General features: G+C 34.7%; 2 protein-coding genes across 4 annotated transcripts in view; one reads left to right on the forward strand and one right to left on the reverse strand.

The window, feature by feature from the left end:
* Positions 1–13,402, reverse strand: part of LOC126612193 (rust resistance kinase Lr10-like) — a 103,100-nt gene that overhangs the window by 23,473 nt on the left and 66,225 nt on the right. The window lies entirely within an intron of this gene.
* Positions 3,164–5,208, forward strand: LOC126612301 (rust resistance kinase Lr10-like). 2 transcript variants are annotated; one of them, XM_050280698.1, is made up of 3 exons: positions 3,165–3,724; positions 3,785–3,867; positions 4,010–5,208. In XM_050280698.1, the coding sequence occupies exons 1-3, from the start codon at positions 3,183–3,185 to the stop codon at positions 5,134–5,136; spliced, it is 1,752 nt and encodes a 583-aa protein (XP_050136655.1). In that variant the 5' UTR covers positions 3,165–3,182; the 3' UTR covers positions 5,137–5,208. The 2 variants fall into 2 exon arrangements, with proteins under 2 accessions (XP_050136647.1, XP_050136655.1); XM_050280690.1 differs by having other exon boundaries at positions 3,164–3,867.

A 13,402-nucleotide genomic window follows, 5' to 3' on the forward strand; every position in this document is an offset into this window, starting at 1 on the left:
GAGACGAGACATTCATTAGAAGCTAAAAAAAGTTATAGTGATTTAGGAAAAAGAAGTTTTAACGAAATATTCCCGGTACTGTTCACTCTTTACGAAAAACCACATTTTTACCTTTCCTGACTACTATTCACTACATCTTTATTTATCATTTTTCATTAAAACTAAAGTTTTTTTTTAACTTTTCGTTAGTTTCCTTCAGAAAAAAGCAAGAAAGTCTCATTTTCAAAGTGGTAGTCATTGAAACAATACTTGATTAGAAGAAAAGTCATAGTATTGTATTTACAATCTCAAGTCTTGAGGGGTAACGAGAGTGCAAGTTTCTAATTGGAATATGATATGAAATTTCTACATAACTATATATGACAAAGAAAGAAGTCTAAGTTTCTAAGTGGAAGGGCTTCCAATTGATGTGAGTTTGTTCAGAAATGAATATGAAGATGAATATTGTTGTTGATGTGAGTTAGTGAACAACAGAACAAGTTGCTTCTCCTTTGACCTTCTAACATGATATTACCGGAAAACAAGTTGTTACTAGTAAATGTAACTAACTGGTGAACTAAGACATGCGGTACGATTTTTGATAACTAGAGAAGATGAACAGTGTCGTGACAAAATTTATCCAAGTAGACCCAAGGGAAAGACTTAGGAGCTTCATATGCAGTGGGATAAAATCTTAAGCTAATTTCCTTTTTAATCTTATAGTCATTATGTAAAATGTATATGCATATTTCTAGATACATACACACAATGTACATAATATTAACTCCTTTTAAGTAGTCGTTTGCAAATCCCTCTCGAGTGCTCTTTGGAATGCTCATGTTCTAATCTCTTATATATAACTTTTTGTGATCCATTTTTTCATCAATATGCCAAAATCCCTTTAGAATTTGCAACTTATCTTTTTGGTTACGGTAAAAAAAAACTTGGAATTTCATTTAAACTCGAAAATCTAGGGATGTGAAAGCAATTTTCTCTTGTTCGGCAACATGTAGCGAGAGCAAAGGCAAATTGTACAGGAAAAAGTTAGAAATTGGGGATGAAGATTCCCAATTTTAATTTCGTCTAAATAAGTGTAATTTCACAATTCTAACTACGATGAGAATCACAAATATATTGTGGGGAAATCTTGCGACAGCCAAACTTTACGATTAGGGTGCCAAATTTCGTGATAAAACCTAATAAGGGTTTAGGGTTGTATTGTTCACTCTGTTAACTCTCCAAATCTTCGACGGGATTTTCGGCTCGTGCATCATCTTCTTGCTTTGTTCTAGGTCAACGCCTCTACTCTCTTCTTTCTTGAACTATTTTAGCTTTTCGGGTAGACTCTTTATGGCTGTTGTGAATTTTGCTAGTTATTTTTATTTTCTGATAGTCATTTGTTTGTTGTGCGTTTTTCCTTCCAATTGAATTGTGTATTGGTTGGATCTGTAACATTTAATTTTTTTATTTTATTTTATGGATTGTGGTGTTAGTTCTTTGTCATGGATGTTGTCCTTTTGAAGGTTAACAATAGCCAAGGCTAAACATGATGATTTTGGTGTTAATTACTTTCTCATGATACTAATGCCATATTGTTCTCTCTTTTGCACTCACAAGTGAAGAGAAATATCCTAAACCCTAACTGGATATGTTATTGTCATGGTCATGCATTGGTATGGTAACAATATGTTTGGATAAGGAAAATAAACTTAGAATTTGACAAAAGATAGAATTTATAAATTGATACAATCAATTCATTTGTTTAAATTCATAAACATAGAAATTTAAACTTTCCGGGTGAGAAAAAACTTGGAATTTGGGACCTTCAATTCTCATGTTTAAATTTTATGTAAATAGGTGTCATTTCTAAATTTCAGTAAGTGAGAATTTAAAAATGACAAACATGTATTCAAATTTCATTCCTCTTTTAGGTTAACCAAACAAGAAATTTTATAAATTCTAGAAAATAAAATTTCGTTATTTCAATTTCTGTTATTTTAAAATTAGTAATCTTAAAATTTCCCATCTAAACAAAGAGTTTCCTTGTCATAGAACTTTCAATTGGGATCAAGGAAGACAATCTTTTCACAACTGATTATTCTCACCAAATTTTATTATTATTTTAAAGCAGATCAATACCAAACTTCAAAAGCAAAGTAGGAAGGCTAAAATTAAGGTGAAGAACCTACTTCCACTAATTACCATGGGAGAGAGAGAGAGAGAGAGAGAGAGAGAGAGAGAGAGAGAGAGAGAGAGAGAGAGAGAAGAGAGAGAAAACACCAAGTAGTATTATAATATAGGTGGGGTTAAATCACCTTTTGTGAAGTTGCAGTAAGAGCAGCTCCAACGGGAGCTCCAGCTTGATGGATCAGTGAGATTTCCTACCCAATAGCCCCAGCTCCTTGCTCCAGCCCATGCGGGCGATTGGGCTGAGGGGGGGCCCGAGTGAGAGGCCTGACTCGAATCGGTGGCTTGAGAGCCTGAGACCAAAAATTATCTTTTTGGATAATGACACGTGGTGCAACGAGAATAATTAAAAATCTTATCCGAAATTACAAATAGAATTATTTTGTATTATTTTATAAAATAAAAAATACTAATATTTTATTGCCTATTGACATGACTATTCAATTACGGGTGGAGATGCAGAAGATAATTATTATTCATTAAAAATAATTATTGTTCATTGGAGGGGATTGAATATGAAGTTGCACTAGAAGGCCTTTGTCACGGCAAAGGACTTCGATCCTAGAAGAGAGACAAAAACACCAAGTAGTATTATAATATAGGTGGGGTTAAATCACCTTCCGTGAAGTTGCAGTAAGGACTTCTATCCTAGAAGAGAGACAAAAACACCAAGTAGTATTATAATATAGATGGGGTACAAAAACACCAAGTAGTATTATAATATAGGTGGGGTTAAATCACCTTCCGTGAAGTTGCAGTAAGGACTTCTATCCTAGAAAAGAGACAAAAACATCAAGTAGTATTATAATATAGGTGGGGTTAAATCACCTTCCGTGAAGTTGCAGTAAGGACTTCTATCCTAGAGAAAAGTCGGTCAATGGTGTTTGACACAGTCAGTCAACGACAAAGACAGAATTGTCTAACCATAATTCTCTCTCTATCTCTTTTTCATTAACGCAGGACATTGTATAATTACTACGTATATATCTCTGCTCAATTATTGAAAAGAAATATCCATGTGCATTATTTTTATTATTATTATCTCAGAAATGCAGAAATTGATCATCTCTTCCTTCTGCATATTGATACTGGTTTTCTTCAAACTAGTTGAAGCAAGCCAATATGTGTGCGCGAAATCCAACTGTAGCAATGATCAACGCCCGGCTATCCATTTCCCAGTGAACATCAGGCGCACACATCATTGTGGAAATTCTGGGCTTGAATGCAATGGGAGATATGAGCAGCAAATACTAATAAAATTATTTGTCAAACACATAGATTACAAGCGTCAGGAAATCCAAGTCTATTCCCCAAGTAACTGCCTGCTGCTAAAGCATGTTGAAATCCCAAACATGCCACCCTCTCCCTTCAACGTGTCAGTCGATGACTACTACATGAGTAACCTTACCTTATTCAGTTGTCCTACTTCTGTTGCAAGACGAGATACGTATGTGTATCAAGTCCCCTGCCTCGGCGACCGTGGCAAGAAAACTTATGCCATTCATTCTTACTCTGGTTTTGGATTTCTCTTCCAGACTCTACAATCTTGTACAAAAATGTATGATGTTTTATCATTTCCAATACCCTATGTTCTCAAATGGTCTATACCAAATTGCAGAAAATGTGGAGAGGGAAAGAGGTGTGAATGGCAGAACAATGGCACCAACGGTGAAATTAAATGTATTCAATGGAGGAAACCAAGTAAGGATAACATATGTATTCATTGCTAGTTTTAAATCTTTACATTTGTTTCTCAGTAATTATTATTTAAAACATGTCCAATCCATTTTTACTATGAATATTAACTGGCAGTCTCATTTGAATTTGCCTTTATCTTTTACAGGCAACACATGGAAATTAGTGGTCACAAGTGGAATCCTGGGTTCTTGGCTTCTTGTTCTACTGATGATTGCAGCATATCGGGTATATAGTGCTGATAGAAAGGAAAAAGAGATTCGATTACGAATTGAAAGATTCTTGGAGGATTACAAAGCACTCAAACCAAGCAGATACTCGTACGCAGATATTAAGAGGATTACAAATCAATTCAAGGACAAGTTGGGCCAAGGAGCCTACGGAACTGTCTTCAGAGGAATGCTCTCTTCTGAATTCTTTATTGCTGTCAAAGTCCTCAACAGTTCTGAGGGAGATGGTGAAGAGTTCGTAAATGAAGTGCGAGCGATGGGTCATATCCACCACATCAACGTGGCTCGCTTGGTTGGATTTTGTGCTGATGGATTTGTACGAGCTCTTGTTTACGAGTTCTTCCCCAATGGTTCCCTGCAGGATTTCATTTCATCTGCAGATAGTAAGAATTCATTTCTTGGTTGGGATAAACTGCAAGATATTGCCCTAGGCATAGCCAAAGGAATTGAATATCTTCACCAGGGATGCGATCTACGAATCCTGCATTTCGACATCAAACCCCATAATGTTTTGCTAGACCAAAACTTCACTCCAAAAATTTCTGATTTTGGTATGGCCAAGTTATGTTCCAAGGATCAAAGCTTGGTGTCCATGACTACAGCTAGGGGGACCATGGGCTTCATTGCACCTGAAGTGTTCTCTAGGAATTTCGGAAATGTGTCTTACAAGGCAGATGTCTATAGCTTTGGAATGCTGCTGCTTGAGATGGTAGGAGGAAGGAAGAATATTGGTTCAATCACGGATAACACTACAAATGAAATTTACTATCCACAGTGGATTTATAATCTTCTAGAGGAAGGGGATGACCTACGAATCCACATTGGGGAAGAAGGAGATGGTAAAATTCCAAAGAAACTTGCAATTATAGGGCTATGGTGTATCCAGTGGCACCCGTCGGATCGTCCTTCCATGAAAATAGCGGTTCAGATGTTAGAAGGAGGAGGAGAAAGCTTGAGTATGCCGCCTAATCCCTTTGTGCCTACTGGTTCTACAACTAGGAATGCAAGACGCCTAGAGCTAGAAGCTATTGCTGAATTAGAGTAAAATGTATATGCAGATATGTAGACATATAGATATAGTAATATTTATATTGAATAAGAGGCCGTTTGATAACCATTTCGTTTTCAGCTTGTAATTTTTATTTTTCACTTTTTTGAAAACTAAAAACTAAAATCTTGTTTGGTAAATACTTTTAGTTTAAAAAAATTATGAAGACTGAGAACTAAAATGTGAAAGCTTAAAGGAAGTAGATTAAAAGTAGTTACCAAACAAACTGGAATCTCAATAATAAAAAAAGATTGAATTGCACAATGCAATCCAAACCAATCGAAACATTAAAATAGCAAAAAAAAATTAAAATTCTAGTTGATTAGATTCTAAACGTAGTAAAAATGAACAGATCCAATGAAAAAACAAAAAATTCTCAGATAAAAATAGGGATAAAGTAAAATATTTATAAATAGCTCTTTGTCTCTTATGTCATCAATTATTTCTATAGTATATACAGGTTTTTGGAAAAATTAGGTTCCCATCCCTTATTTTCATATTACATTGATTGAAATCTTATTATTTTTCTATTTTAGATCAAGGTCCCTTGACTTATTCCATGTCATCATTTTAGTATTTAAAATATTACACGTCATCATAAACGAAATCTCATCCCTTTCTGCATTTAAGGCAAAATAAACTATATGAGTAAGTTTAAAACAAGGAAAATCCATTTGAACTCCCCCATTCTTCTTCTTCCCTTATGCACATCTGGAATCTACAACACCCCAAACCCAATTTTCTCCATTTTTTCTCCATTCTTGAATTGATCCAATGCATATATGTTGAATAAACCTATTGTGATTAAAATACAAATTAGCATCAATGGTTTTATTGGCTTGTGATATTTGTGTGGCATAGGCAAGGCAATGCAAGCATCGCTTTCTCAAGGAATCTGGTTGATTCAAACATGCAGAGACTGTAGAGTGAGCGAGCTATGTGAAAATTGTACCATTCTGAATTCATTTTCTTTTGTTCTTTATATTTTTTTTTTCTTTTTCTTTTATTATTATATATTAGTCTTGGTTATTCAATGTCTGGTTGGCTACACTTATATCCATGGGTACATTTTTAATCTACATGTTTTGTTCTAATATATCTATTGCTATAATATGTTTTGGTTGGTTCAAATTTGTTTTACATAAATATATGGGTACAAAGTTTTTGGAGAATATTATGTAAAATGGTTTTTAAGGTTGCTGCATTTTACGTTCCCACATATGCATGTCTATAAAACAATGTGGTATGATGTACATTCTTTTCCTTGAGTTTTTAAATGTACCCATGAGTTTTCTTGTAAATTCAGTATATACCCATATGCTATTTATGTTATGGGTACATACATTATTTTTTGTCTAAGTTCAGAGTACATTGCTTTTGTATGTATGAATTCATGGGGCACATTATTTCCCTTAATACTACTCAATAAAATTCACAAAAATATGTGTAGTGTGCATGATTTTTTATTGTAGAAATTGTTTGTTTTTTTTAAGTCTCATAATTCATGAAATTTGTACATATATGATCCCATAAATTTTTTAATTTTATTAAATTTCTGTTAGACTTGATCGATTGATTGAATCTCATAATACTAGGATTTTGAATTACATAAATTCTTGGATTTGAATCCCTTAAATGTTGGACTGCAATCAATATTTTAAATTACAGTTTTTTGTTTAAGATATCAAAAAGATGACATGGGAATATAGTAATACTAAAATGCTAAGGTGTACAAAGTCAAGGGACTTTGATCAAAAAATAAAAAACAATAAGATTTCAATCTAACAATTGAATTGACTAGGGACCGGAACCAAAATGACCCTAGATTTTTATTGAGTTTAATCTTAATAAAAAAAAAGACTTCTTGTATCACAGAAAATACAAGAACCATTATTTGAATGAAATAAAAGCTATCGGATGGAGATATAAATGGATCCTTTTATTCACAATCGGTTTATATTTATTTGATACACTGTTGTCAATATGAATGTTGAGAAAAGACTACAAAAGAAAAAACAATTTATAAATATAACTAAAAATTCCAATTTCAATCAATTAGACAATTAGAATTATAAGAAGAAAAAAAAAGAAATTTCAGTTTTCAGTTTAAAAAAAAATGAAAACAAAAACTAAAAGCTAAAAACAAAATGGTTATCAAAGCCGTCCAAATAATAGAAGTTTGTTTCCACTCTTTGTTTAAGCATAGATGCCAATTTTTGTTTATCATTTTTTTAACCTTTATTTTTTGTTACAGTAGAAGCCCTAGAAGGAAATCGAGCACTGGACTTACCATACCAAACTCTTAACTTATTTCTACACACCAAGAGCTTGATCTCGGTTCTTATTTATACTATTTAAGCTATAAGCCGTGATAAGAATTAGAGAACTATTATTTGTTGTGAGCTTCAATTGGTTAGCACTTTGTATGTTTTCATTAGAATTTATATTTCACTTAGATTTGCTTATTAAAAAAGATATCAGCCGGTGGTTTCACCATGACAGTCCAATTTTATGGGGACCAGGAGTACTCACATAGGCATTTCAGCCTCCCCCTATAGCTACCGTCGCGTGATTCACCATTGCCAGGAATCGAACTTAAGACGTGTTGTATAGAATACGGGGCCTAAAATTTGTTTCTAACCACTGAGTCACCCCGCGTTTGATTATATTTCACTTAGACTTATCTTGCGGTATAGCATGTCATCCCCGCCCAAGTTTTTCTCTTCGCATTGAGTTTGGGATACCAAAACTTGCCAAACAAAGTAGATTGATTAGTAAGCGAAGCTAATTATTCGACTAAACATTATTTAGAATTTTAATTAAAAGAAACAATATGAATCTTTTTTTTTTTTTGACAAACTATAACGTTAAGGAGTTAAATTGTTAGTTGTTAAGAGTACGGGAATAGGTGAGGATCGAACCTCCACCAGAGTGCATAGACATTATTGGTTCTACAACTGTGGTAAATCACATAAAACAAAACGTAATACTTTGAGGATGGAAGACACTTCGTGGATAGCGGGCAATCAACACTATCAGTTGCTATCCAAAACTTGGAATTATGTTTATTGTCCGAAGGATTTTTCTTCCATTAAATTGCTAAGGAAGATGAGGATGGGTGGAGTGTCTAAATGTCAAGGTTGATAAGAAAGTGTATAGTGTTCAGCATGCGATTGAGATTTGTTGAGTGGCACAACAAACCACATAAAATTTTCTAAATGATAAGCTTGAGTATAATTTTTTACCACGTATTTATCTTTAAAATCATTATAATTAGATTTTCTCTTAATTAATATAGACCGTTAGATTGACCCAAGTTTTTTTCCTCTTTTCTTTCCACTCTTTTTTTCTTCTCTGATTTTCCATTCACCGTGTAGCAGTCGTTCTTCCCCAACTAAGTTTCTTATTTTTCTTCACAAAAAATTTGTAGAAAATATTAAGAAAAGAAAAGTCATCAATATCAGACTCGACCAGGTAATCGTTTCAACCTTCCCAGCAACTCTCAGTCTTAACAAGGCACCAAATTTTCTCCGCCACCTAACTCGTCATTCATTCATGGGTGTTTCAAGCTTGGTGAAAATTGATAGAGTTCCATGTGTGTACAGGGATGTGAACATATTGGCCACTCTCTAAGAATGAGTCATTGGAAAAGTTGAAGGAAAGATGTAACCGATGAAATTAATGGATTGGAATTACAATGAAGTCTGTTGGTTTATCACAAAGAACCCAGAAACAAAATTTTAAAAGCAAACAATTACAACTTCTCAAATATTATGTAACAAACTTTCAATGAAATATTGCTCATAATTGAAAAAAGGTTGACGAAGGACGGAGTTGGGGTTATTTTAGATGGGGAAGAGTTAAAAGAAGGAATCACCATTTAATTACTAAAAGTGATTGGAGAAATGGTAATTCAATGATGGGCGTTTTTAAGGTGTGGACCTTGTGTCACACCCCGATCCCAACATACATTGAGGATCGACACGTGACATAGGGACCTAGGGGACATAAATCTTACGTAAGATACAGAATGAAATACTATAAATAATATCCCAAAATGAATATGATAGTGGGTTCACCCCCTATAAAATATATACAAGTTTGTACATTCACAAAAAAAAATAAAAAATAAATAAACACACACACACACACACACACACAACTCTCGCTAGGCCAAGACTTGCCCATGGTTCTCAAAGGAAAGTCCTAAAAGAAATAGTACATTGAAGGATAAAGGGGTAACCTAAACACTCCAAGTCTCTGATCTCTGCACTGCTACCCCCACCGACTCCTCGTAATCTACTCAGACCTGTCACCTGTACAAACAGTGCCTACACTGTGGGAATGGTGCACCGGGCAAACAAAAACCCAGATAAGCTGCAAAACTTGTGTGGTAGCCGGCCTGGGACATGGGAGGGGCCGAGTCTTTCAGAAACCCTTGGGTCATTGATCTTCAAGCTTACATGGATGGGATTGTCTCGACGTTGCTTTAGGAAGTCTCGACAGTCGTGAAAGACGGCTTTCGATCCTTCCACTGGCCTGAAATCACTTTAGATCGTCGGAAACCCTAAAATAGGTGAATCTCGATTAGTCATCTTTGGTATTCCACTGGCCTCAAACTTGTTTAGGGTTCTCTAAAGAATGCTAATGATGGTGGTGATTGAAGGAGAACGTTTCTGAAATAGTGAATCGCCGGCGAGGGTTTCACGGAATCGACATGGGTGTTCCTCGTGGAACCAAGACCAAATCTCAACGGTTTTGGCTAGAAATGGATGCTGGGATGTCGTGGTGAGGTTTGGTATTGATGGGAGGTCGAAGAAAGCCAAAAAAATCGACGAAAAAACTGTCGTCGGAGTCGCAGAAAACGGGTTAGAAAAACGAGTCGCCGAGTCTGAAACGGGTCGAAGGCTTTTGGGATAGCTACTTAGTCTCTCTTCTCTGATTAGTCACTCCACTGACTCTCTCATTTGATTGGTCCAGCCTTCCCACATGGTGGGAGTTCCCTCATATAGTAACCCAAAATTTACTATTTAAATTTGGTATCGAACGTCCGTAACTTTTTTGTTATAGTTCCGATTCACAAACGGCTTTCGCCTAAGCGCTCGTATGATCGAATTATACTCGAAAACATTAATTATGACCTTGAAAAGGTCTACAAGTTTTAAAAGATTAATTACAAAAATTCACACCTTGTAACTATACGATTCAAATTCTAAAATTAACGGAATTAAAATAAACTAAAAATAATGTAAACACGAAATACATACTTTAATATGAAATACTTAATTAATAGTGGAATTCCGGGGATGGGATTTCACACCTTGCGTCCGGACCTTGAGTGCGGATCAGAATCCAAAGGTCGTGATCTGACGAGCTCATGTATAGAACAGAGTTGTTGTGACCCAATGCAATTCAAAACTTTTATGTTTTTTTATTTACGTTTTTGTAGGAGGAAAAGGGGAAGTCGAGGGATTCTTTGCGCATTAAAGAGGGAAAGAGAGAAAAGGGGAGCTAAGAGGTTCTTCGCGCGTTAAATTTTTGCTTCTGATTTTGCAACCTAGAAATAAAGTATTTTCTTTATGGTTTATGGTTCAAGAATATAATGGATGCAACCTAAAAATGTTTCTTTTTTTATTTTTTACTTTTTTTCTTCTTATGTTGGCTTTTGGTTTATTCTTATAATGCACTATATATTAACTAAATTTATAAACATTTTGTATCTTTGTTGCAGTCAAATTAATCATATGGGTCGGCATGACGAAGTTCGACTGAGACATACAGATGTTTTGCAATCTTAAGTCTAACCTAACACACCCCGACCTCAATATCCAGTGGACACCAAAATTGAGGTGTGATGGCCATCATCCGGATGGGTGATGAAACCATAATATGCATGAAAACATAACTAAATTATCAACCAATAAAATCTATTGAAAAATTTGGCAGAACATCCCTTAAAATAGGGATATGCCCAAATTAAAAACACTTGCACATGATCAAAATTATTCAACACTTCCCCGAAGGGCCACACTTAATGGGACTTCGACCATCTATTACATGCATGAGAATATGTTCAGAGCATAATTACCCAAACACGTCTTATTAAAATATTGAGTAAATACCATACAAGATAGAATACGTCAGAGCTGTTGCAAAATACCTCAACGTCCGATGTAATCACTGATAGAATTACTGAATCATGTATAAATGGAAAGCTGATAAATACATGTAATTTGAGTGGATACTTACCAGCAGCATGGATACAATATCATCCACCGGTCATAACTAGTGAAAGTTGATAATATAATCATGTCATTGCCGAGTAATCTCAAGGCAATGACAAGATGAGAATGAAACTGAGTAATCATATCATTACTAAATAATCTCAAAGTAATGACAAGCTGAGAGTATAACCGTATAATCATGTCATTACCGCGTAATCTCAAAATAATGACAAGCTGAGAGTATAACTGTAGTACCTCTTATTAGTGCAATGCATGATATGAATTCCATCTCACATATATATGCAAGCCATAATCAAACCAATAAACATCCAACAAAAGCCACAATCCTTTTAAGATTCGACCACAAGATCAATTTTCATATTTCCCAAACCTAGGTTCCAAAGCATTGTTTCGAATTATTAATACAAGAAACCACCACCACCACCTCAATCAACTCCTATTCACAAGTGTAAGCAATTACTAAATGCATCACTTTCGACTCTAGTCTTAATTAGATTACTTGGGATACTCATTCACACCATCAGATCCAAGTACTATTTTGATAAACTTTAAATAGCATGGTTAAAATAAATGAAACACTTTTAGAAAATAAGTGAAGATGTTGTTTACAAATATAGATGCATCTGTATATAAAAGCTTTGGCGGTTGATCCGTATACACTTCCAGAGATATAAGCAAGTTCATTGGAATATACATACATAGTTAATGTATTACAGTATAATTAATAAGAAAACAATTGCATCCCTTTCAGATTATATATATATATATATAGACACACACACACACACACACATACATACACACAGGCCCTTTATGCAAAGGAATTTCCATTTTTTTTTCAAAAAATGGGGATTAGTTGAGGGGCCCACGTTGCATTGAACTTTAACGATCCGAACAGTCTATTTTGTAAGTCTCGATTCATAGATCATTCTTGTAAAAATTCAATTCAATCCGAACCCATTTGCCTATTTAATTATCAAGATAAAATTTTATTGTTTCTTATATAACAAAGTATTCGTTAATTTCTTTGAACTCAATTAGATATCTTAAACATTTCCAATTTGGTTAATATTTTGAAAGGATGATCTATGTGGTGCAACTTGAAAAATAGACGATTACGATCGTTAAAGTTCGATGTGGTGTGAACCCTACAATTAATCTTCATTTTTATAAAAGAATGGGAACCCCTTCCCTTAAAGGTTTCTTATGTATATATTTGTTCTCCAGACATATGCAAAAGGTATTATAGTACTCACTCACAGTTGTGAATACTAAGGTGCAGGCATGGCATGAAGAAGTGGATCGTGCACGCCAAGGTCAGAGGGATGCAGAGGGCAAGCTTTTTTCTTTGGAGGTAAGTATCCTTTGTTTATTGCCCAACAGTGTTGTTATTATCAATTTGTAGCTTTGCGTTCTGAGTTTTTTGCTTTGTCAAACAACCTTCTTGAAATGCTCGATTTCAAGCCGAAGTTCAAAAAATGAGAGTTGAGATGGCTTCCATGAAGAGGGATGTAGAGCATTACTCGCGCCAGGTGAAATCTGCTTCCTCTCTTTTCGTATATCTTCATATGAAGAGTTTTACTAAGTTATATTGAGAACTATGTTATTTATAGGTTATATTTTCCATTTTGCAGGAACACATGGAGCTAAGGAAGAGCTATCGTGAACTCACTGATCTACTGGTAATGTCACTCAAACTGTTTTATTTGTGAATGCTGCTACTATGCGCTTGAATGCATTTTATTACTGGCGGGATGCGAAGAAAGCTAGATATATGTGCTGGATCGCTTGATTAGTGTTAGGGTTTTAACAACTAATTGTTAGCAGCTAGAAGCTCTGGTTAGATGAATGCTAATTTGATTTTCCTTACAGTACTTGAGTGACAGTTTCATATTGTTTGTTCCCTGCTGGATACCTGCTGTACAGTTTCATTTCTGTTTCTTCATAACTTTCTTGGCCCTGGGATATATGCATATTGAGTACAATGAATATCCATTGTTCTCTAACTGTTGGGCTTT

Source organism: Malus sylvestris, chromosome 2 (genome assembly GCF_916048215.2).
Source record: "Malus sylvestris chromosome 2, drMalSylv7.2, whole genome shotgun sequence".
Lineage (NCBI taxonomy): Eukaryota > Viridiplantae > Streptophyta > Magnoliopsida > Rosales > Rosaceae > Malus > Malus sylvestris.

Coding starts and splice junctions, on each gene's coding strand:
- LOC126612301 (XM_050280690.1), top strand. CDS start 3,183: ATGTGCATTATTTTTATTATTATTATCTCAGAAATGCAGAAATTGATC. Junction 3,868..4,009: donor TATTCAATGGAGGAAACCAA/GTAAGGATAACA, acceptor TATCTTTTACAG/GCAACACATGGAAATTAGTG.